Below are 25,424 nucleotides of genomic sequence, written 5' to 3'. Positions count from 1 at the left end.
CACGTTCCCTGTTCATCTGCTCAGCGGCTCTAAAACACCCTGTGATTGGATTTGGAGAGGTCGCGAGCACGCACGCACGCACGCACGCACACAGACGTCAACAAACACACGCACACGCACACGCACGCACAAACACCCGCAGACACACAGGCATAAGCACACAAACACACACACTCAAACACACGCACGCACACACATAAACACACACACACACACACACACCTCCCTCAGAAACAAAAGACACTGCTGTGCTGCCTGCTGGGAGCAGCCTGCAGGTGGGGGTGGTGGAGGTGGTGGAGGTGGTGGGGTTGGTGGAGGTGGTGGAGGTGGTGGGGGTGGCTGGGGTGGTGGGGTTATTCCATCCATTCATATAACTTGTGAATGAGATGTGAGTTTAGGTGCAGCGGCGCGGTTGGACTCAAATGAGGTAAAGCCATGAATTCCCCAAACCCAACGCCACCACCACCACCACCACCACCACCTCCCACTCACGCCCTGTTATTCGGGAGGTGGGGTGGGGGTTGGGGTGGGGGTCCGTCTGGGATCGCAGGGCGGTGTTCCTGTGAACGTGTTGGTCGTGACTGAACGCTCCCACTGCGCCGACGCGGGGCTCCGGGCTCCCCGCTGCGCCGCTTCTCAAGGTTCCCCTGGCGGCGTGCGGTGGTACGACACGGCGTCCGTGGGAGGGTGTTTCTCAACTGTTCCCCATTCAAACAAAAAAGTACGTGTAAGTGTGTTATCTGAAGCTGGTTGTTTATTCAGTACACTTTCAGATAACGCACTTACACATGCTTTTTTTAAATTATTATTAAATACTATTTATTATACCTTTATGTCTCATAATAAATACACTGAAAGTGAAACGATGTTAAATTAAAACCACTTAGTTGCATGTTGTACTCAGGATGTGCTTAATTACATAAAAAAAATATAATTTTAATGCATTTTTTTTATTACTCGCGCCTTCCAAAATAGTAGAGAAGTAGCCTGTACCAGTGTGCTTTTATGTCTGCACTTCATATTTGATCATTTTTACACAGAAAACAACATTCAGGCTGCACATTCAGGACGATGTTCCTATTCAATGTGAACGGTCATGGATGATGATGTGCTAAATGAACAAAACCTCTGGCCTGAAAAAAGGCATTTTTTTTTCCCCCCAGTCTTTCCCAAATATTCCCAGGTTTGCTGGTATCTTATTTACTTTGTATTATACTCAGTGTTTGCTCCCTGTGTTTAATAACATTTCTCTCGTATCTTATCTTCAGCCTCAGGTCTCATGAAGTCCACATTCCTTCAGTAACAAACTCCGCGTTTGGTGAATGGTTGATATTTATATGTAACTAGAGCCACCGGGGTTTCACACGAGTCCCAACATGAGCGGCTTGTTTCTCAGGGGCCGCAGGGATGTCCCCTCCCTCCGTCTGATCAGTGACCCCAGGGGCCGGGCCCTCCACCTCTAGCCTTCTAAGTACTGCTCCGCTCGTAGCGTGGATGAAGCTGGTCATTTAGGTTATTTAGTCTCTTGTTGTTTTTTATTTAGTCATCCTCAATATCAATATCAGCTAAGCAGAAAAATAATTACATTTGGCACTGAAGGCCATTGAGAGTTATTTTTTATGCTTTCATGCCACACGTTTACTTCTGCATGAATATGCAACCAATGAAAACATTATACATTAGGAGAATGCAACAAAATGAGTCTGGACTTTTTTTGGGGGGGGAATTAGCCCTGGAACTATCTCAAATGAATGTAATTGTATTATTGGCGGACAAAGGCAATTTAGAAAACTTTTGAAGGGCTTGGGTATTGAAAACTTGAAAAAAAAAAAGTGAAAGATTTATGAGGAACTTTAGAATGTGAATACTTGCTGTTTTAACTTGGAGCTCGTTCCCTGAGGTGAGTTTCAAGATGTGTCCAGGCGGCAGGGAGGAGCAGGAGGCTGGAAAAACAATGTGTGGCCTCAGCAGGGGGCCAATACCCAATAGATAAATACACAGACAGACAGACAGACAGACAGACAGACAGACAGACAGACAGACAAACAGACAGACAGATAGACAGATAGATAGATAGATAGATAGATAGATACCTGTAGATAGAATGATAGATAGACAGACAGATAGATAGATAGAAACGGTCTCATGTTTCCAGCTCTGAGGTGTGATGCACATTTCACTTACAAGAGCATGGGGGTGATCAGCGAACACTGATGTGTCCATTAGGATGTAAACGGAAAATCCATTAAATCCATGAAGTTGTGTTTGTTTTCACAGTGAGAGGAGCCACTGAGCTGGAAAAACAGAGTGCGATGGAATCAGTGATGACGGAACGGTCGTTGAGTCACGTTTTACAAGTACTGGCTATTTATATATACTGTGGAAACTATCTATCTATCTATCTATCTATCTGTCTGTCTGTCTGTCTGTCTGTCTGTCTGTCTGTCTGTCTCATATATATCTACCACTCATAGTTAAGTTGTGTGATGTCATCTTCTCCTTGGAGTCAGGTAGGGTATATAGATTTACTCAGTATTGGTACTTCCACCCCAGTACAGAGTTTCAATGTTTTTATTCCACCTCTTCTTCTCCAAATTTGCCAAAATGATGGATTCTAACGACATCGAGGCTGATGCAGGACCTTCTGAAGCAAGCCGCGTTCCGGCCGTGGGGTCCGTGGCCCTCCGTCTGCGAGGGCCGAGGGGGCTGATGTGTTCACGCTCGGCTGTTTGAGCCTTCACACTCGGAGCCCTGTAAAAGAGTGCGGGGGGTGGACGCATTCCAAGGCCGGTGTGGGGTCTTGTTAAACCTGAGGGCTCAGTCTGGCCTGAGGTGGACGTCGCGCGCTGGTAGAAATGGTAGAAAAGGCTTTGGTCTGAATAAGAATGATTCAACAGATGCTCTACAGGATCCTCCTGGACTCCTCCCCCACTGACCTTTGACCCTTAGTAAATAAGTAAATAAGTAAGTACATGTCCTTCACGATATAACAGAGCCTATGATACTTCATCAACTGCCTATTGTACCTTTCCTTCCCGCAGATGAGTGCTCATGCATATCCTGATTGCAATTTAAAAAATAAGTAGTACAAGTGGTGTCCAAAATATGGACCTAATGGATCATCAGTTCAGTTTAACAAAGTAGTTGTGCTTCTGTTGAAGACGTGAAATGCATGTCATTGGAATGAAATAAGAGAAATAAATGTTTTGAAAAAATGAAAACAAATTGAACCTTTCAGACCTGGTGGAAGAAAACGGTTGAAATATTCTGTACATTCCTCATTATATCAGAGGATTGAATCGCAACAGGTCCACTAGAAGTGCACGGGCAGTGCGCCCCCTCTGCTGGTCACACGGAGCATTGCAGTCTGCGCTCTTCGGCGTTGTTCACATGTCATTTCAATGAATGATGTTAAGATATGGCCTAAAATTCTTAAATATTTTAGGACATATTGGTCAGAAATCTTAAATTACCATATAGTTCAAAATGATTGATCTTCGGTAATATTATCCAGAATCATATTTTAATTTATTAGCACTCATTAATATTGATGGTAATGACAATACATATGTCCATACACACAACCCCGAACACAATTCACTAGATCAATAAATCAATGAATTGCATCAGCATTAGAAATATATTATTGCTTTATTGTAGTTGCCTCTATTTTGTTATCGAGGATATTCCAATATTGCACAGTAAAATTGAATGCATCCAGAAATGGTTTAATGAAAAAGTAAGTCCGTTTTTATACATATTAAAAATAATACTAATATAAAAAATATGTTCGCCATGGCTTACATTCAATTTGAGAGGCATTTAAAATCTTTAAATAGTAAAATATAAAATGTTCTTTACCTTCACCCCAGCAATGAAGATAAAACAGAGGAATGTAAAAATAGAGTGTATTTAGAAAGTCCTCTCTTTTATATGAAGGGTAAAAAAAAATTCTTTGACAGAATTATTCTTTAAAAAAAAATCAGAACAAAATATTTCTCTTGGAGCTTATTTTCTTAATTTTAAGTTAAATCTTTTCGACAAACTCTGAATATTCAGACTGGAATACAACAGATAAATGTTAGAAATAAAATCCACTCAAAAAAGCCAAAGTGACGACCAAAGAAAGGTTTTCATTGGTATTCAAACTTTAAAAATCTTCTCGTACATGAGCAGACGCAGTGAAACCTCCGTACAAATGGCGATGAAAAGGATGGAAAACTCATGCAACTCAGCTGTAGCTTTCACATTGTGGGTGGGATGTTTCTAGTTTGAAGGGTCGACCTTGTTATCTTGTGTCTCGTGATCACAGGGTTACTGGTGATAACAGTAGATACCCCCCTAGCCATTCTCTGGGTACATTTGGGGTCCCCCGGCTCCCGGCCCTCCCGGCAGCAGACTACAAGGTGCACTTGATGAATTCTACCGTCCGCTTGAGGATCGCCTTCCTCAAGTCCTCCGCCTTGGCCATCAGGTCGGCCACCTCGCTGGCCTTGTTCTCTTTCCTCTGGATCAAGTCCTGGATCGTCCTCTCCAGATCTGAGAAGCAGCATAAAAACAGGGTCAACAAACCGGAGAAAACCCAGAACGGTCGGAATGAAAATGGCAGCAGCGGGCATCAGTGCTGGTGGACGAGACGGGTCCACTCCGTTCGTTAAAATAAGTAGAAAATAAAGTTGCCTCCCTTTCTTTCCTCACATGTGTAACTATAGTTTTCAGTATCTGTATCTCTCCATTTGGCCATATTTTCGTATCATTTGGGCTGATATCTCACTGACCCATATCTGGGCATCCCTAATTTATACTACAGTTGATACCAATATCTATACTCTACCAGTCCAGGCCTAAAATATCACAAGTCTCATTAAAACACTATAATTAAAAATGTTTTTTTGTTGGATTAAACCAGACGAATAACAACGAGAGATACGAGAATGTGTCAGGTGTGGTGGATATACTACTTGTAGAGGGGCGTCGACCTTCGATTTGCTTGAGTTTGTCCTCCACCTCCCTCTTGATGTTCTCGGCCTCCTCGGTGATGTCCTTCAGGCGCTGGCTGGCCTCCTCTGCCAGGGTCTGGTTGGAGCTGTTGTCTTTTAGAACCTCAAACAGGCTCTTCACTTTCTCCAACCCCTGTAGGGCGGGAACATAGCGCAAATCGAACGGTGTCGCGGCTCGCAGGTAACAGAATATGTGTACAGGATTTTAAATTGACCTTAAAAAAAAACAAACAAAAAAAAACACCCTTAACTGCTGAGCTGTCCACATCACTACCTGAGCAGGTACGACTAGAATAATAATCCCAGTATCAATTAATATGGTTTTGGATCATTTTGTTGATTATGCATCTATTTTACTGGTCATACGGTCATTTTTAAGCGGTTAAATTACATTACATTACATTTCATTTAGCAGACGCTTTTATCCAAAGCGACTTACAATTGTTGAATCACCGACGGACGCAGCCATCAGGAGCAATGAGGGGTTAAGTGTCTTGCTCAAGGACACTACAGCATGCTAGCAGGAGGAGCCTGGGATCCAACCAGCAACCTTTAGATCACTAGACCACCAGCTCTACCTCCTGAGCTACTATCCCCCCAAAAATTGTTGAAAACCTTCATTTTTTTCTTCATATTTGAAAAAGAAGCAACTACTTATTCCGTCAAAATGTGACACCGTTCAGATGTGTTTGTTTTCCACGCAAAGGTGTTTCCTACGGTTTGTGCGTCCGTGGCGTTGGACAGCGCCGCCTCCGCCGCCTCTCTGGCGTCTCGAGCCTGCTCTGCATTCATCTCCGTCTTGTTCTTCAGAGCCTGGATGTCCTTCAGGAGCTCCAGAGGACGGCGGCTCATCAGCTTCTGCTCCGCGTCATCCAACTTCTCCGTCACCTGAGGACAGGATGGATGGATGGATGGATGGATGGATGGGTTAGATTGATGATGGATAGGTAGGTGGATAGATGGTGGCTGTATGGATGGATAGATGGCTGGGTGGATGGATGGATAGATGGATGGATGGGTAGATGGATGGATAGATGGATGGATGGGTAGATGGATGATGGATGGATGGATGGATCGATGGGTGGATGGATAGATGGAGGGAAGAATGGATGGGTTAGATTGATGATGGATAGGTAGGTGGATAGATGATGGCTGAATGGATGATAGATGGCTGGGTGGGTGGGTGCATGGAAGGATGGAGGGATGAATGGATGAATGGATGGATGGATGATAGATGGATGGAAAGATGGATGGATAATATATGGATGGATGGGTTAGATTGATGATGGATAGGTAGGTCGATAGATGATGGATGTATGGATGATGGATGGACAGATGGATGGATGGCTGGATGGAGGGTTGAATGGATGAATGGATGAATGGATAAATGGATAGATGGACGATAGATGGATGGATAGACGGATGGATGGATGGATGGGTTAGATTGATGATGGATAGGTAGTTTGATAGATGATGGATATATGGGTGATGTATGTATGTATGTATGTATGTATGTATGTATGTATGTATGTATGTATGTATGTATGTATGTATGTATGTATGTATGTATGTACAGTATGTATGTATGGGTGGAAGGATGGATGGATGGATGGATGAATGGATGGGTGGATGGGTAGATGAATGGTTGGGTGGATGGGTGGATGGATGGATGGATGGATGGGTGGATGGATGGCTGGGTGGAGGGGTGGATGGATGGATGGGTGGATGGATGGTTGGGTGGATGGGTGGATGGATGGATGGGTGGATGGATGGCTGGGTGGAGGGGTGGATGGATGGATGGGTGGATGGATGGTTGGGTGGATGGGTGGATGGATGGATGGGTGGATGGATGGCTGGGTGGAGGGGTGGATGGATGGATGGAGTATACAGATGAAAGCATTGCAAACTGAAGCAACGACCCAAATGAAAAGCCATGAACAGAGGTCGGCCATATTGCATTTACTTTTCCGATCAGGTGTTTGGCCGCGTCTCTGTCCCTTTCCGCCTCCTCCAGGTCGTTGTTGGCCTCGTTCTGCGCTTTCTCTGCGTCGTAAATGTCTTTGGTGATGTCCGTCACGTCGATGTTCTTAGTCCTGTTCCTAATGGGAAAAAAAACATCTTAAATAAGTTACGTTGTGAAATGGACTTACATAGTGTACAAATGACGACTTCACTTTATTATAACTAAACACATGAACACACTGTGCATGAAGCTGCTACGAAACATCCTTTTAAGACGACCAGATGACTGTCATTTACTGGGCTTTCCCAAAACAGCCTTCAAAGTTATTTGAAAAAGAAATGGTTTTTTTTATTATATTTTACTTTATTTTTATTTTTTGTTATATACAAATGACTTTGGCTCCAAACGGTGACATCAGCGGGATGCTCTCCTGCCACCATGCTCCTCTGCCTGTCGTCAAACAATCTGGTCTCATGCACATTTCTACATTCATCCGAGCGACGGTCGGTTCTGCAGACCCTCCTCCAGTGCACCAGAGACCTCCTGGAAAACCTGACAATGCAAAGAAAAATGACTAGAATTACGTTTTGCGTATCAGTATTTTAGAATAATTACTTGAGATCCAGGGCTTTGTCCAGCAGCTCCTTGGCCGCTTTGGCTTGCTCCTCCAATTTTCTCAGATCCTCCTTGAAGTCCGGGGCCTTGGACAGCAGCTCCTTGATCCTGTCGATCATGGAGCGGATCTCGGCCGGAGACTTGGGAAGCTGGATGGCCAGCACGGCGCTGGCCATGTTGTCGATGTCCTCCGGGGAAACCATCTCATCTGTCACAACACCAGACCAACACAATCAGGGGATCAGGGAACGCCGCGGTGTCAAACCCCTGCAGTGAGGGCGTTGACATTTGAAATACAGATCTGTACTTTGCTTTCCTTCACCTCGAGGTGTGTATTTTCACTACTAAAATATTGTAAGTGCACAGCAATACTGCACAGCAGAGGTACCTAGTGAGGATTTTTATGGAACGTGATTTTATTTTGGTCGCGTCACTTTTAAGCGACTGGACTCATGCGCTGTACCAATGCCGATCATTGCAGCGAAGGGGAAAAGCGGCGCGACAAGGGCTCGACAGGTTCAAACATCAGCAAGAACGTCAGAATAACCCAGGATTTACGTTTTCACACTGCACATTTCCAAGCTCCTCTTTCGCAAAATTTTCCAAAGGGATCGTCTTTGAAGGGTGCCTCGGCATGATGGGATCGTTTATCTGAAGTCTATATTGTATTGGTAATCAATACCCCGGTATTAGTATCAATGGAGGCATTGATAATACAGACCCATCAGGTAGTCCCTGACACGCTTGAGGAGAAGCTTGGTTTCGTCCTTCTCTCTCTCCATCTCGTCTTTCTTCCGGTTGACCCTGTCCTGGAGGCCGGCCGACACGTTCAGGGTGTCCAGGGCCACCTGTTTGGCCCCGCTGATCTAAGAGGAGACAGCAACAGGATATTTGCCCATGACCAAACACCGCCCTACACCTCCGGGGGCCATCGCCCTCACCCCGGCGGAGAACTCGCCTTGTTCTCGGACCGGCGCAGGTTGTCCAGGAGGCTCGAGATGCCGTCGCTGACATTGTCCGCCGTCCTGGCGGCGCCGTGGCTCAGCGGGACGCTTCCCGTGCAGGAGTGGCTCCCGCACTTCCTCCTGCCCTGGCCGTCACGGCAGTGCACCCCTCCGCACGCGGATTTGGAGCAGTCCTGGTGGACCGGCTTTCCGCAGATCTGTGGAGCGGGAGAGGTGCGCAGGTCTTTTATTTCGCTTTCGCCTGCTGTTCTTATGCACGGCGCTGGATTATCACGCCAGCCTCCGCCTGTTGGTGCTGTCGTGGATTTGCACCGTCATGTCGTCTTTGCGGAGCGGCATTATGGCGGAGAATAATCAATAATGTTTCTTACGTGGGCGAAAAATAAGTAAGAAAAAAGTAAAATTATTTTAAGATGTGGTTTTCAAATCCCCTTCACCCGTTTGTTGAGCGGTGGTCGGATGAGTTTGATGTCAGCTCCCACGACACGTTTTTTTGCAGTGACAGAAACATTTTCCTGTTATTAAGTTTTCATACTGTATCTCAAATTTCACAGTTTGGGCTTCTCCCTATAGGTTGTATAAGTAAGATTTGCCACTTTTGGTAATCAAGCGGAATTTCAAAAACCCCGTCTCAACCGCCTCCGCGCGTCTGCAAAAACCAAGCGAACCAGCGGCTGTTTTAAGAACGGAGGGTGGTCCGGCGTTTCTGAGCAATAACCTCGGATCCCCGTCCGCGCATGATCCAGCAAGGCCGAGCGGGTTTCATTTCCGAACGTCACACCCCGACGATCAAACTCGACGGAAAGCCTCGGCGGGTTTTGGCGTCCGGGGCCAGCACTCACGTCCTGGTTGAGCCGGTCCAGGCTGAGCGCTTTGACCTTCATCTCCAGCTGGGAGTCGTTCCCGTTGACGCGGCAGCTGGACAGTTTGTCCTTCAGCTCCCGCCGAGTGTCCATGGAGTCCTCCAGGGCCTTGGCCGCGCCCCTCACCTTTTTCTCGTCCGCCAGGAACTCCCGATGCAGCTTCTTTATCTCATCCAACAGTTCTGCAGTCGGAGGGTGCAGGGTGTGACATTTTAATACAAGCGGATTTGTTGTCCGTTTCTTTTTGTGCCTATATATATATTTTTTTTAAAAGGATTTAAAATATGTCACTCCTTTACATCCCATTTTGTCCACGTTGTCCTGCATCCAGACAACACGGTGTTTGTACCTTGTGCTTCCTCCTCGTCCACGTCCTCCTCGTCTTCGCTGACTTTGTTTCTCAAGCTGTTCAAGAGCTTCTGGAACTCTTTGCGGATGTCGTCAATCTCAGCGTCGAGCAGGGGCGACGTGTTGATCAGGATTAAATTGGGGTCGATTGTGTCTTTGAGTTTCCTGTATCGACAAAAATCATGAGAGGAAGTAAACACAGTATATAGTTTACATTAAAATGACCGACAGTGAATTTCTCGACATCAAGAAACAAAAACGCAGTAGTGAATGAAACTTCCTTAATCGTTTGTGACTGAGCTCACAATAAAAAAAAACAACATTATGCAATTATCACATAAATGCAAAATTGCAATTTTCTTTGTTAACTGCACAATCAAATGATTGCTTTTGAGTAAGTTTAACGATACTGTAAAAAATTGTGAAAATCAATTATTTGATTTAAAAAATGTACATAGATAAAAAAAAAATCTTCAGAAGACAAAAATCAAAGTGAGATTAAATTGATAGATGTAAAACACATGGCACATGGAGAATTCAAAAACACATTTATTTTTGACATTGGCTGCGTTTACCCGATCTCCAGATACAGCATCTCCAGCTCCTCCACCCTGGGGGGGGACAGCTCCGTCAGGTTGGCCAGGCGCTCCAGCTCGTCCTGCAGGTCCTGCATCCGCTGCCTCTGCTGACTGTACCCGGCCTGCGCCAGGTCGTCGGGGTGGGGGACGAGGCTCTGCATCCTCTGGGCGGCGCGCTGGACGTCGGTGACGTTCTGCCTCCACAAGGTAGAGCACTGGTGGCAGGGGGCGCAGGCCGGGAAGGCCGAGTCGAACCCGGGGGCGCACTCGTCGCAGAAGATCCCGTTCACACCGGCCCGACACAGACACTCGCCGGTGTCAGCGTCACACGCAGGGCGCTCCGTCCCCTCCATGTTGCAGTCGCAGGCTGAGGGGGACATGAGACAGACAAGACGGAAATGACACCCGTGGGAATGCTGGGTCAGGAAATCAGCTGCGGAAAATGGGCGATTTATGCTCGAAGTGTCTGATCCCTGCCCCAGGAAATGACAAATAAACCCACATGAACTCTGCAAAATGGTCAGACTGAGGTCACATGGCTCTGTATCCCACATAGTCGGAAAACACAAATCCAGTCGATGCCCCGATTGTAAATGAAATGATGTGAATTATGTGAATGAAGAGCAAAACGAAACTGGGACCACCTTACCCACAGTTTGAATGCAGCCAAGAAGAATGATGTTCTACTCGTTGTTTAATTAAGTCATTTGCTGTGTTCGTGTGTGTGTTACGTTGTGTGATGTGTTTGTTAGTCAGCAGAGTCGGAGGTCGTGCCACTTACATATGCACTGCAGGTCAGGGTTCCCAAAGTGGTTTTCCCCACATTCATCACACTGTCTCCCTCCAAACTCAGGACGACACGCACACTGTCCAGTCACCTGCAGACAACATGGAAATAGATTATGCAAGGAATAATAAACAGAAAAAATGACAGAATCAAGTATTCCGCAGAGCCGTAATAGATAAATATGGACACTTTTAACGAAGAAAATACCTATGAATAATATTAATATTGATATTATTATTATTATTATTAATAAACAAAACCCATAATTCAGCCATCTGCTCTGTCATCCAAACAGGCGATGGCTTCAGGATAGGGCAGGCTTTGGGAACAGCCGTGTGCAGTTAGGGGGAAGAGGTGGCGGCAGGCCGTGCCTTGTCGCAGACATTGTGGAGGGAGTTGGCGGGGTCGCAGTTGCACGGCTGGCAGCCGGAGGCTCCTCCGATGTTCCAGAATTCATCGTCGCACTCGTCGCAGAGCGTCCCCGCAGCGCCCCGCCTGCAGGGACACTGCCCACTGCTGGAGTCACAGAAGCACGGGCTTCCCAGGGGGCACTGGGTTACCTCGGTACCCCGCCGGTCACACAAACACGCTGCGGGAAAGAAAAGACAGGCGCACACACACACACACACACACACACACACACACACACACACACACTAGGGCGTTTGTTCTCAGACCCAGTACAAGTATTGAGTTGTCACTTTTGGGCACTTCCAAGATAGCTGCAGAACACTTGCAAAAGGTTTAATGTTGATTAAATCGCCATTATGACCATTTTTGTGGAATACTCCATCCTAATTGGTCAATTGCGGCAATCCGCACTCATTCGCTGATCACAATGACCGTCGCCATGGGCAACCACTTCTCCGCCCAGCCAGTGGCTCCATCTTGTGACATTACATAGAAATTTAAATGGACGACTTGACGCGATGAAAGCCGACGTAGGATATCGAAATCCCCGGCGTCCCCTTCGACGTGTGTCATTTCAGGATGAATGTAAAAGTCACGATTAAATGTAACATTAATAACAGTAAAAGTTGCAGCCATATGTATATGATATTAGTGCAACGCTGTTGTGGATCATGTTTCTTAGCGGAAGACCTTAAACTAGGCCTACTAGTTCCTAAAATCATTTAAAAAGGAACCGGAGGAGTAATTTCTACCTTTGCAGTCCTGAGCCAGAGCGTTGCCATGGTAACCAGGCTTGCAGTACTGACAGTGGGATCCCTGGGTGGGATGTAGGCAACGCAGACACTCCCCCGTCACCCTGTCGCACGCTGCGCTGTCGTCGGGGTCGATGTTGTTGTTGCACGCACACTCCTCACACTTGGCTCCGGGTGAAGTCAGGTCGCCATAGAAACCAGAGATGCAACTGTCACAGCGAGGACCTGAAAGAAATTCAGAATTTTCCTGTGAGCTGACATTAGACGACATGGACATTCAATTATCATTATATTGCATTATATTTATATTATATATTTAGTCTTCATCAACACAGAAAAAATAGTAAAGTATACTTTTACTTTAGTAGAAATGCAATGTTGTATTTTCACTTTTACTAGTGGTTCAATGTCAGTGTATTAGTAATTTTACTTTTACTTTTACTTAAATAAAAGGTCTGAGTACTTCTTCCACCGCTGACGCTCGGGCGCCGCTAGGTGTCGCTATTGCACGCATGGTCATGAAAGATGTTGGCATCCGTCCGTCCATCTTTCACTTGGCTTCATTCCGGACCGAACAGGTAGGTAATGATAAGCCTCACCTGCGTGTCCCTTTAAACAGCTGCACGTGAGGCCGCTGGACTCTGGGTTCCTGCCGCAAAACGAGGCAAAGAACCTGCCGCTGCCCAACGTGTCGGGACACAGGCAGGGTTCACAGGGCTGCCTGGAGACGGGGTCGCCATAGAAACCTTCCAAACACCTGGGAAGAGCAGCGCGGGCATCGTTAGTTCAGTTGCCGTATCTATTAAGGGTCGGATAAAATTAAAATCCAATATCATTCGATGAACGCGTCTTGTGACCCGAGGGACAAACCAACACGCCAAGCTATCCTGTTGAATTTTCAGAGCGGCTGACCTCTCGCAGTTGTGGCCGGTGGAGTGCCCCCTGCAGCCCAGGCAGGCTCCCGTGTCGGGGTCGCACAGCTCGGCCAGGCCGCTGCACTGGCAGGGCCGGCACAGGGGGAAGCCCCAGTATCCGGGCTGGCAGCGCTCACAGCGCCGGCCCGCCACTTCCCTGCGGCACGGGCACTGACCCCTGACCTGGTCGCACAGCTCCGACACAGAGCCCCGCGGGTCACAGTCGCAGGCTGCACCGGGGGGGGCGGGGGGGGGGGGGGGGATGGAGGGAGAGGCGTTATGGTTTCTCTGTAAGTCACAGCCATTAAAGCATTTAGAATCTGCATTTTGTTCTGTCTCGTAATGAGCTCACTCTGTGCAAATACTGCATCTGCAAAAGCCAAAGAAGGCCAGAAGCTGGCAACAATGCGATTACAACTAAAGGAAATGTTCAAATCCTGTTAACTACATTGGTTGCATTATCTATCTACCGATATGTAGCATCGCACAATGAGCCAAGCAGATTTGATAATGACATTTAGTGCTGGTGTAGTATCCATCCTATTTCGCCGCATTATAGGGTTGTATTGACAACTGAGTTCATGACATCACTACAGTGAAGCATTTGGATTTTGTTTGAAATGGAGCCTACAACTGCAACTCTTCAAGTGTCTTGTCTCGCTCATTCTTATCTTGACTTGGATGCCAAAAGGACTTTCATTTTATGTCTCTCCACGCCAAGCCAAACCAAACTCCACTCAACTCAACACCACTCTAAACCGTTAACTTCAGGCTAGAGTCGTTACAGTGGTCGTGAAGCCCTCGCTCCAGCCAAGAAGCTGCGCCAGCTCGCTCCTAAAGGTGGAACAATTCCTCGCGTTGCACTTTGATGGAAGGATGATGAAAAGTCTTCTGACAGCTCGGCCAGATCGCCGCGGGGTGCGTACTGTCGGCGCAGTCGTCATAATGTCCCATTTGTGATCAGGACGTCACGTACGTTCACAGCCGTCCGCTCCAAGGCCGAAGGTGACGGGGGCGCAGGTGTCACAGCATCGACCGACCACGTTGGTTTTGCACTCGCACAGACCCCCCAGTTTACTGCAGGAGGGCCCCAGGGAGCCCCGCACGTTGCACCTGCAGGCTGGAGACAACAGGGCCCACTCAGTCTAGTTGTCTCCAGTGACATAGGAGAGAACTGATGAGTACTGATGGCCTTGTTTGACGTCTCACCTATGGCTCCGTTGTTGACCCGCGCCGACATGCTCTTGACGAGGCCCTCGCACACCTCGGGCAGAGGCTCCTGCGGCCCCAGCTCTGCCGCGAGTCCGACGCAGCGGAACCGCCGGAACGATTCCAGATCGCTCTGTGAGCACAAGTCCCGGACCGACTCGATTCTGGGAATCAAACCCATCTGGAAAAAGGAAAAAAAATATATATATATATAAGTAAATAAGAAGTGTATAAGTAAGAAAACCATTATCATCCAAAACATTATCACAAGGTGTCTCACAATGCGTTTCTTTTTAATTGAAGTCGTTCCGTTTTTCTAATCATGCCCCTAAAGGAAATACTTACAGAGTCGATGAGAATGTGTGAGCTGGTCTGCGGGTTAGTGTGGGGTTGTTTCCTGAAGGTGATGTCCACATAGTACCGCGCCCCTGCATTCAGACACACGGGCTCCTCTGAAATGGCCCCCCTGGGAACAAAAAGGGTTGTGGTTGCGACCAATCCCCCAACGCAAACTTGGTTGTTGTAGCACAGAAGACAAGTTATGGAGTGAGTGCATAAAAACATGGTATAAGGTGTGTAAAGGTATTTATTTTTAAGGGAAGGATGAGTAAGAAATAAGAAATGGTCAGGAGATGAAGCCTCTTACCTGGAGTTCCCAGGAAGGACGAGGGTTCGAGTTCCTGTTGGGTCACTGGTACAGCCGCTGTCACCGGGCGACAAGGGGACAATGCTGACTGAAGCCAGCCAGTCATCTGGGGACTGCAAAAAAAACACTTTTTTGAACAACAAACCAATGAATCCCGGCCAGTTGAATCCACATTAAAGGACAGCTTGTTACGCTCGTGCAGTAGCGGTATGCCCGGCTGTTGATACCTCCGGCTCATAGCGGACGACGAGCTGGTATTCCAGGGAGTTGGGGAGGTTGTCGACGGTGAACCTCAGCCCGGCTCCATCCAGGACCCTGACGAACCCGGGTCCGGTCCAGGTGACGGGCTGGTCCCGCCCCCTCTGACGGGGCACGATCTGCTGCGCCGAGCCGGGATCCAGAGGAATGGTCTCCCGCTAGTACCAAAGTAGAAATGACACGACTAATCACCGGAGTGAAATAACATATCTACTGGACCACAATTACATATTATTTACAGTATATTACGTAATAGACTCCTAGATTCCCAGATGTGATCATCTGTGAAATTGGACAAGTTGGGAAGGGAATGGGCCATTCAACTTTTTTCCATGCCAATACAGAGTCCTGAAGTCTAAGTATTGGACCATAGAACTTTAACTCAACAGTAAACACCATTAACCGCGAGAACATAATGATTGACGTACATTGCGTTACTGTCTCCATTAGAGACATCTGGCAGTGGAAAATCAATTTGTTCTCTCAGATGTTCGATTTGATGCAATTGTTGCACGACATGTCATATTTCTGTATGTAAGCCGATTCTCTATTTTAACCTGATCGTTGATATCCAACACCACACTTGCTATGTATGGATCCTGGTCAAGGACACAATTTAATTTGCAATCCACACACTCAGCGAAGCATCAACGTGAGCAGTGTGATGGTGGACCCACCTCTCCCTGTCTCTTCTTCCGAGCCGGTCTCACGCGGACCAGAACCAGGCGTCCGTTGCTGAACTTGAAGTCGTAGCCCTGCTGCCTGAAGTACTTCTCACACTTGGGAAGGGCCAAGGGGTTCAGCTGGGAGGGGAGCGTTCAAATGGATGGTTTTATTTACTCCAGTATGGATTTGTGTTCAATGCTTTCAATGCCGAAACTTGAAGTGTCAAACCCTACGACCGAAGCAGGGCCCGGCTGAACGGCCTGGTACCTGGATATCCAACAAGTCTATCACTGGCTGTTTGTTACCATGCCAACAGCCAGATGAGAAGTCATGCATGTAACACACCAGAGAAGAAGAGCCCTGTTCTCCCAGCGGGTCAGCGAACTCGGCCTCGTACAGGAAATAGTCCAGCGTGGGCAGGAAGTGGCCGGGAGCGGGGTCACTGCACTTCCTGCCCACCATGTTGGGCAAACACTGGCACTGGCCGTCCTCAGATGAACACCTACACAGAACACAACACGGTAGAGATGATCTATCTATCTATCTATCTATCTATCTATCTATCTATCTATCTATCTATCTATCTATCTATCTATCTATCTATCTATCTATCTATCTATCTATCTATCTATCTATCTATCTGTCTATCTATCTATCTGTCTATCTGTCTGTCTGTCTGTCTGTCTGTCTGTATGTCTGTCTGTCTATCTGGCTGGCTGGCTGGCTGTATGTATGTCTGTCTATCTATCTATCTATCTATCTATCTATCTATCTATCTATCTATCTATCTATCTATCTATCTATCTGGCTGTCTGTCTGTCTGGCTGTCTGTCTGTCTGGCTGGCTGTATGTATGTCTGTCTATCTATCTATCCCAATGAAGTTTATTTGAAAGTGTACGCACGTGGTGCCTCGTGCTCCTCCAATGTCACAGTCGCACGATGCACATCTGTGCACGGTGTTCCCCAGACCCCAGAAACCTTGCTAGAACAGCAACACACACAATGTACACACAATATGCATGAAAGGGCGGAAGATTCTAAATAGTGAATAAAAGTGCACATCCGGTGGTCCGTGTGTGCGGGGCGGTGCTGGGACTCACCAGACACTGGTCGCAGTAGGGTCCAGTGGCCAGAGTGTCACACACACACTGTCCAGTCTGCTGGTCACAGGCGTGGGGGGACTGGACGCTGCCCAGGAGGTTACACCTGCACACTGCACAGCACACACACACACACACACACGTGGCGTCATGTTGGGATTGAATCAAGACATCGTCATAACGACTTTTAATGCGATTTTTTTTTTGACTTAGCTTTGATTTTGTGTGACTATAACTGTGCTATACAAGTGCTCTTGCCTTTCTTTACTTAAATCAATATAATTTTTCCACCTTGGCAAACTCAGAGCACACATAATCAACAAGACGAATACTGATTGTGATTTAATAGCTTTATGGTCGCTTTAAAGGCTTTATAGTACTCTGGCAGCCAGAGGGGTCTTCCCGTCGGAGGCCGAAGAATCCAAATCTGCAGCGGTCGCAGCGATCGCCCTCCGCGTTCTCCTTGCAGACACAGCGGCCCGACACAGGGTCACACAGTCCACCACTCTGGGAACCAGCAGGGTCACAGTCACAGGCTGGGGAGGAGAGGGGGAGGAGAGGAGAGAGGGAGGAGAGGGGGAGGAGAGGAGGGGAGAATGGCATTTCTTGCAATACACACTTTTGATTAATGGCGGTTAGCGGATATGACCTCACAGATCTGCAATATTTCAGGGCCTTTTATCCAAAAGCCAAAGCATGGGTCTGATATCATAACAATACTTTTCTTTTTTTTTTTATTTCCTAAAAGTATCGCAACATTGAATAATCCCAAAGATAATTTGGTCAATCCCCAACGAGGAAATGCGCACGTACGGATGCAGCCCCGTGGGTCCTCCAGGGCCCGGAGCGGGTCCCGGTAGAGGAAGGGCCGGCACTGTTCGCACTGGGGCCCCACCCGCTCGTTGCGACACTGCTCACACACGCCCCCGCTCGCCCCGCCGGTGGCGTCGTAGCGGGCCGCGTCGAAGTGGCACCGCTCGGAGTGGCCGTGGCAGTTACACCCTGCGAGGACGAGACGCCACAGACTGTTCAGCACCACGTCATCATATGGCACCTCCTCTCGTACCGCAGAGTGGCTCAGAGGTCGCTCAAGTGATGAATAACATAAACAGTCATGTCACCGACGAGTCTATCAGTGGACGATGAATCAGATGATGCTGCTGGTCGTCAGAATTGGAATTTCGTATTTGAGGTTTATTGTTTTCCAAAAAATAATCCAAATCTATAAGTCACATTCATTTTTAGAAAAATCCATTTCTTTGTAGAGCTTTACTTTCTTACTACGTTACCATTGTCTTCATTACTTAGTGGATAAAACCGTTGTTAGAGATGATGTGGTTAAAGATAATATTCTCAATGATCAAGTGTAATAACCATGATTGAATCAATTACAAAAATGTATAATCAGCTCATTAACTCATTATTCTCGTCCTATTAAATCCTTAATCACAACCCAGGATTAACATTCCTGGAAAGCAGCATGTTAGGCGTTCATACTCCTGCAGGCGTTGGGGGCATTTTCGCCGCCTGGCCTCCAGGGGGCGTCGTGGTGAAGGTCCTGACACCTCTCGCAGTTGTCGCCCACGGTGTTGTGCTGGCACACGCAGCGCCCGTGGACCTGGAGGCGAGGAGCGCGCACACACACACACACACACACACACACGCACGCACGCACGCACGCACGCACGTACACACACACACACACACGCACGCACGCACGCACACACACACACACACACACACACACACACACACGCACGCACAGACAGACCGACAGACAGACACACACACACACGCACACACACACACACACACACACACTAAACCTTACAGAATTGAACTAATCAAATCTAATCCTTTACATTCTCAGTCTAATAGAATCTGATAATAATATGATCTTGTCTTATCTAGTTTTATAAAATGTAGTTTAATCTAATATCATCTAGTCTAGTCTAATCTAATATAATCCAATATAATCTGGTCTAGTCTAATCTAATATAGTCTAGTCTAGTCTAATCTAATATAATGTTGTGCAGTCTAGTTTAATCTAATATGATCTAATATAATCGAGTCTAGTCTAATCTAATATAATCTTGTCTAGTCTAATTTTATATAGTGTTGTGCTGTCTAGTTTAATCTAATATGATCTAATATAATCGAGTCTAGTCTAACCTAATATAATCTAGTCTAGTCTAATCTAGTCTAGTCTAATCTAATATAATCTAGTCTAGTCTAATCCAATATAATCTAGTCTAGTTTTATATAATATAATCTAGTCTAGTCTGATCTAATATAATCTAGTCTAGTCTAATGTAATATAATCTAGTCTAGTCTAATCTAATATAATCTAGTTTAGTCTTATATAATATAATCTAGTCTAGTCTGATCAAATATAGTGCAGTCTAATCGGATCTACCCTAAAATGATGATAATACAAGAAAATACTATCAAATGCAATGTAATATCATCTCAATTAAGGTAAATTAATTAACTTGAATATTTAAAAGACTTTTTAACTAAACTGAACAGGCTGAAATACTCCAACTGAATTTTTCATTTCATGTTTTTTGGTGGTGTTTTGGGTGGGGCGGGGCGGTTGCTCTACCATGCCTGGCTGGTGGAAGGCGTCCCCCCGGCTGCCGTCCACGGGCATGCACTGGCTGGCGTGGCCGTTGCAGAAGCAGCTGCCCCGCACCACCATGTCGTACAGGGCGTAGTAGTACTTGTCCTGGGGCGTCCTCCGCCTGCGCCCCAGCAGCGTGTCGCCCAGCGTGAACAGGCGGCTGAAGTTCACCCGAATGTTGGTCATGGTGATCAGCTCTGAGGAGGACGGGGAATCGCGGTCCGTGTAATTATTATTCTGGGGACGCTGGGATGTGTGTTCTGTGTTCTGTGTTCTGTGTGTTCCACTTCAGATGATACAGAATGCGGCGGCGCGACTGGTGTTCAACCAGCCAAAGAGGGCACATGTCACTCCGCTGCTCATCGAGCTCCACTGGTGACCTGTAGCCGCCCGCATCAAGTTCAAGTCTCTGATGCTGCCCTACAGAGTGATTGCTGGGAATGCTCCCGCCTACTTAAATGCTCTTGTAAGAGCACATGTTGCCCCCCGGATGCTGCGCTCGTCAAATGAGCGTCGCCTGGCTCTGCCGGCCGTACAGCCACGGCAATCCAGGCTATTCTCATTTGTAGTTCCACGTTGGTGGAACGAGCTGCCAAAAATGACCAGAGCGGGGACCTCCCTCTCTGTCTTTAAGAAGCACCTGAAGACCCAGCTCTTCAGTGAGTACCTCCTGTCCTAACCTACAATTACTTAGCACCACCTTGCAGTATTTATTGTTATACCAATGTTGTTATTACACTAATCTCTGTCGCAATGTAGCTGAATGTTATTCTCCCTTGTAAGTCGCTTTGGATAAAAGCGTCTGCTAAATGACTAAATGTAAATGTAAATGTGATGAAGTGATGAGATGAATGAACCATTAACGATTTTTAGCGATGGAAGAGCCGAGTGAGATTATAGCGCTTGTTTCACCACCTGGCACCAGCTAATCATTTTGGTACTTTTGGACATTCTGTGTTATCGCTAACAGATACAGTTGTGCTTTTGGCAGTTGGCTTTCTCACTATGATCCGATCAGACAAATAATATTGATCGTCGGGGAGACTAAAATAAAGAAAACATCATCGATTAGGAAGAGGTTTCGGGGTTCAACGAGGAAAAAGACCTTGAATGTTGGGCGCGTAGGGGTTTTCTATTTCAAAGATTGGATCCAGAGCTTTCAGCACCACCTGGAAATGCAAAAATAATAGTATCAAAAATGATGAATAACTCCATTTGTCAATCAATTTGTGTGCGTGTGTGTGTGTGTGTGTGTGTGTGTGTGTGTGTTTGTGTGTGTGTTCAAGATTCAATAGGTTTATTCGTCACATACATATACATACTTTCATACATATATGCAGTGAAATGTAATGAGGTTTATTCGTCACACACAATGTGTGTGTGTGTGTGTGTGTGTGTGTGTGTGTGCACGCGTGTGTTTGCGCCACCTCTCCGTCAGTGGAAGGATCCGATCCAGAGTATCTGCTGTCACAGACCACGTCGTCCACGCTGTCCGCGGGCTCCTCGGACACGCCGGGGAAATGGGCGGCGCAGTCCTCGGCGAAGTAGCGAAACACCTTCCACGTGCGGCCGAAGTCCTTGGAGCGCTCCACCAACATGGCCACCGGGCGGAAACTCTGCAGGGGAGACGGGGAATAGCGGGCGCGGGAGGTGACCATTTGGAGAGGGGCCCAGAGTCATGAGAGGAGCTTGGCTCCGGAGGTCTCAGAGGGAGGTCTTATTAGATATGTGCTGGCCTTTGTCGAAAGGGTTTAGAAAGGAGACAATAATTAACAAACCCCCTTGACTGGAAGAAGAATCACTTTATTTGTCTTTATTTACATGGAATTGATCTTCTGCATTCACCCCAATAGTAGCAGGGGGCAGTGCGCAGCCAAAGCCACTTGTTGGAAAGACACGGTAAATGGAACCGCATTTATAAAGCCCTTCACCGTACATGCCGCACAGTGCGTTCCTGTCATTTTAACTCCAAAATCTTTGGGTACCAGCGTCAATGTGATATAATATAAATGCCTTGTACAGTCTGACCTCAGATTGTCTTTCGGGTTTTACCTTGAAAGTGAGGACCAGGTGACTAAACTGAAACAGGGCTTCCAGGTCCAGCCGGATACTGACTTGACGAACACCTGAAAAGACAGATAGGCCGATCAAAAAGATATATTTAGACTTGCCCGCGATGCGCCGCGGGGTTTTTTGTTTGTTGTTGTTTTTTTTAACGCGGTGCGGCGCGACCCACCGTTCTCGGACTGCCACCACCTCATCTTGCGCTCCGGGTCGAAGATGGTGATGACGTTCTCGATGAGGTGGCTGTTGGGGTTGCCGTAGCGATTGTACGGCAGCCTGGAGTCACAGGTGAAGCACTTCTTCTCCTCCTGACAAAAAAAACATTCTGCCAACCTTCCCTCACCAGGATCCGGCGATCCTTACAAGACCGCGCTCATCAGATTTCATTGCGTTTTACATCGTCGCGCAACCCCGAAGCTCAGACTTGACTGCAGATGCCAATTACGCCAAATGACCTCAAAATCCAATTGGAATACTAAAATATAGAGGGATTTGCCGATTGTGGCACTGCATGACAAACCAGGAAAAGCATTCAGCGGGATGATACACCAACCCAAAGCAAAAGGGTGTACCTCGGGCCAAGATCAGCCGAATGAATAGCGATGAAAAAAAAACCTCCAAAAAAAAGAAGGCCACATACCAAGCTGTGGACACCTGCCAGTGCAGCGGAGCGAAGTGCTGGAGCAAGAGAGAGAGACAGGGGGAGCAAGCGGAAGGGAAGGGGAGCGAGGGAGCAGGAGAGAGAAGCCACAAAGGCAGCGCTGCGAGGTGGAGGCGAGGGGGAGAGGGGAATGCACGCAGCCACCTGAGCACGAGAACATAAATTATTGGCCCAGAGCGGTGTCGGGGGAGAGGCAGTGTGATGACCTATAAATGTGGCGGATCAAGACTTGTCCAAGGGCGCGGAGCGTCTTCAGGGCGAGCCAGCGCCGTGTCAGTCAGCGCCGCCGAGGAGCGCCGAGCGCCACAAAAGGCTGCGTGTTCACCGCCCGAGCCAGGAGCTACAGCTCTCTGCAGCTCTGGCAGAAAAGGGACTTTTTTTTGAAGAAGGAACTTTGTCGTTTGGTCCACGTCCTCGTCGGATGTAGAAATGACCCCGGAGGCCAGAAATTCATAAAATGCAGAATAGTAATAAAATAAAAGCACAGATGTAGTGAATTACACACATTACTTTTTACGACACCCCTGTTGAAATAAACACGCTTGCCCCTCGGGCCATGGTAATTACTATTGTCAAATATGGTGCTGTTTATGTTTTTGAAAGATGCATGTCGTATTCCAATTGGACTTCCAGGCTTTTATCAGACATTTTGAAACTATTGTCATAGGTGTTGCAACCCCAGACCTCACAGAGTCCGCTTCCATAATAACTCTCTTTCGGACATTTTTACCCTTTAACATAACAGCTCATACCGCCGTTGTACCGGTGTACTACTCAGTACACTTAGACAGATCTCACTCTCGGGGCATCGCTGAGCTGTGCGACGTTCATGTCTTCATTCGGTTCATAGAAAGGCCGATTCTGAGGCCCAAGCAACTAAAGGTTTACACCTCGCCGCAAAACCGTGTCGGCGCAAGTCGCCGGATCAACACGTTATTAAGAAGACTCCGCCGCAGCGCGGAGTCCGCATCCCCCGCTTCCCCGTGCCGCCGTACCTCCAGGTAGCCGATGATGCAGTAGCTCTGGGGTCCGTCGAGGCCGCAGGTGGAGGTGGCGGAGAGCTGGGCGGCGCGGCCCACCATCAGGTCGCCCAGCTGGGGGTTACAGGAGCTCCCATGGCACTCCTCCTGGAGGACGGCACCGGGCACCAGCACTGTACACACGGCCCGGCGCCAAAACCGCGCATCGGTAATACGTCATTTTTCTGTTTAACCATGTGCTGAGTGAGTGTCTTTCATCTCGCGGTGAAGGTACGTTTGGGCTTCGGCCTGAGTGACAGCGTGCGCCATTACAACATTTGTTGGTCTGTGATGCGGTTCCTTCTGAGTGATGTTGGTGTGTCGGCCCATCGCAGCCCCCGAGACAAATTCCAGCGCATTAGCTTTTGTTGGCAAGAAAAGCACAAGGCAGCGCTCGTATGCATTTTGAAAGAAGCAAATGAATGAGCACTGCAGGCCTGGACAGATGCACCATTTTAGAATTGATTTTTATCTCAATTCTATGTTGCTGTTGATCATAGGCGCCGAATTGTAAAAAATCCGGCGCGCTGCTTCTGATGACAATCATAAGACACGGTAATCATAACACAAAATCACAAAAAGATATTTTCTCTTGCCCCAATACACATGCATTAACTGTTAAAGAGAATCCGTTATATTTTAATTTGACATGAAAATAATTTGCACTTAATAACGTGGTAACTAACACTGACCGATTCGACTGCAATAAACAAGGTACTTAATTTATTTAAACTATATAACTATAATATATATGAACTACTTTTATAAACAACCTGCAGATTTTGCTTAAAGCAAAACCTCAAGATCCATGACAACAGGACACCCGGAAAAAAAAAGCAAGTGCCAGCAAGTGGAAATATTCTGCGATGGGGCTCAGCAAGTGATCACACGCCTTCATGGAGGATCCACGGAGCGGGATGGCAGAGAGCGGCGGCCTCCTGCCAACGAGCTGCAGCCTCTAATCCTGCCCAGGTTGGAGCAAACAGCTGCGGAGGACACGTTGTTTTTTCTTCACAGGCAGCGCACTATTTACCTGTCAGAGTCAAAGGAAGAATAAAGGCTCCTGAAGGGAGGCGAGCAGCAGCCAACACCGACTTACACAACAGCAGGAGGAGGGACGTCATCTTCTGGGTGTTCTGCTGGAAGCCCTGGAGGGGGCAGAGGGATAAGTTCAGTTCAGTTCAGTTCAGTTCAGTTCAGTTCAGTTCAGTTCAGTCAAGTTAATTCTAGTTAAGTTTAGTTAAGTCAAGTCAAGTCAGGTCAAGACAGGTCAAGTCAAGTTAATTCTAGTTAAGTTTAGTTAGGTTTAGTTAAGTTATGTTAAGTCAAGTTAAGCCAAGTTAAGCAAAGTTAGGTGAAGTGAAGTGAAGTGAAGTGAAGTGAAGTGAAGTGAAGTTAAGTTATGTTATATTATGTTATGTTATGTTATGTTATGTTAAGTCAAGTCAAGTCAGGTCAGGTCAGGTTAGGTCAGGTCAGGTCAGGTCAGGTCAGGTCAGGTCAGGTCAAGTCAAGTCAAGTCAAGTCAAGTCAAGTTAAGTCAAGTTAAGTCAAGTTAAGTCAAGTTAAGCGAAGTGAAGTGAAGTGAAGTGAAGTGAAGTTAAGTTATGTTAAATCAAGTCAGGTCAGGTCAAGTCAAGTCAAGTCAAATGAGGTCAGGTTAAGTCACGTTAAGTCAAGTTAAGTCTAGTTAATTTCAGTCAAGTTAAGTCTAGTTAAGTTAAGTTAAATTTAGTTACATTTAGTCAAGTTAGGTCTAGTTAAGTTAAGTTTAGTTAAGTTAAGTTAAGTTAAGTTAAGTTAAGGTAAGTTAAATTAAGTTTAGTTTAGTTTAGTTTAGTTTAGTTTAGTTTAGTTTAGTTTAGTTTAGTTTAGTTATGTTATGTTAGGTCAAGTTAAGTCAAGTTAGGTCAAGTTAAGTCTAGTTAAGTTAAGTTAAGTTAAGTTTAGTTAAGTTAAGTTAAGTTTAGTTATGTTAAAT

At 46.8% G+C, this 25,424-nt stretch overlaps 1 protein-coding gene across 1 annotated transcript in view; it reads right to left on the bottom strand.

Moving 5' to 3' along the window:
• Positions 1-3,664: 3,664 nt before the first annotated feature.
• The window catches only part of lamb4 (laminin, beta 4), a gene marked incomplete at its 5' end in the record, with an annotated part of 30,441 nt that continues 8,681 nt past the window's right edge, over positions 3,665-25,424 (bottom strand). The window contains 34 exons of the mRNA XM_080002928.1: positions 3,665-4,539; positions 4,980-5,133; positions 5,718-5,888; positions 6,964-7,099; positions 7,579-7,786; positions 8,300-8,444; positions 8,537-8,740; positions 9,386-9,588; positions 9,756-9,919; positions 10,330-10,699; positions 11,114-11,210; positions 11,491-11,708; positions 12,283-12,507; positions 12,882-13,039; positions 13,195-13,426; positions 14,173-14,316; positions 14,406-14,586; positions 14,751-14,871; positions 15,052-15,164; positions 15,279-15,467; positions 15,987-16,112; positions 16,321-16,477; positions 16,879-16,958; positions 17,077-17,189; positions 17,457-17,612; positions 17,890-18,078; positions 18,574-18,694; positions 19,682-19,896; positions 20,805-20,868; positions 21,127-21,315; positions 21,752-21,825; positions 21,936-22,071; positions 23,420-23,577; positions 24,543-24,591. Coding sequence (XP_079859054.1) covers positions 4,400-4,539; positions 4,980-5,133; positions 5,718-5,888; positions 6,964-7,099; positions 7,579-7,786; positions 8,300-8,444; positions 8,537-8,740; positions 9,386-9,588; positions 9,756-9,919; positions 10,330-10,699; positions 11,114-11,210; positions 11,491-11,708; positions 12,283-12,507; positions 12,882-13,039; positions 13,195-13,426; positions 14,173-14,316; positions 14,406-14,586; positions 14,751-14,871; positions 15,052-15,164; positions 15,279-15,467; positions 15,987-16,112; positions 16,321-16,477; positions 16,879-16,958; positions 17,077-17,189; positions 17,457-17,612; positions 17,890-18,078; positions 18,574-18,694; positions 19,682-19,896; positions 20,805-20,868; positions 21,127-21,315; positions 21,752-21,825; positions 21,936-22,071; positions 23,420-23,577; positions 24,543-24,591 — 5,400 coding nt within the window. The 3' untranslated portion in view covers positions 3,665-4,399. The remainder of the gene's footprint in view (positions 4,540-4,979; positions 5,134-5,717; positions 5,889-6,963; positions 7,100-7,578; positions 7,787-8,299; positions 8,445-8,536; positions 8,741-9,385; positions 9,589-9,755; positions 9,920-10,329; positions 10,700-11,113; positions 11,211-11,490; positions 11,709-12,282; positions 12,508-12,881; positions 13,040-13,194; positions 13,427-14,172; positions 14,317-14,405; positions 14,587-14,750; positions 14,872-15,051; positions 15,165-15,278; positions 15,468-15,986; positions 16,113-16,320; positions 16,478-16,878; positions 16,959-17,076; positions 17,190-17,456; positions 17,613-17,889; positions 18,079-18,573; positions 18,695-19,681; positions 19,897-20,804; positions 20,869-21,126; positions 21,316-21,751; positions 21,826-21,935; positions 22,072-23,419; positions 23,578-24,542; positions 24,592-25,424) is intronic.

Source organism: Zeus faber (assembly GCF_960531495.2).
Source record: "Zeus faber genome assembly, chromosome: 6".
Classification (NCBI taxonomy): Eukaryota; Metazoa; Chordata; class Actinopteri; order Zeiformes; family Zeidae; genus Zeus; species Zeus faber.
The sequence above is the reverse complement of the archived record's forward strand: the minus strand, read 5'-3'. Positions and strand labels throughout refer to the sequence as shown.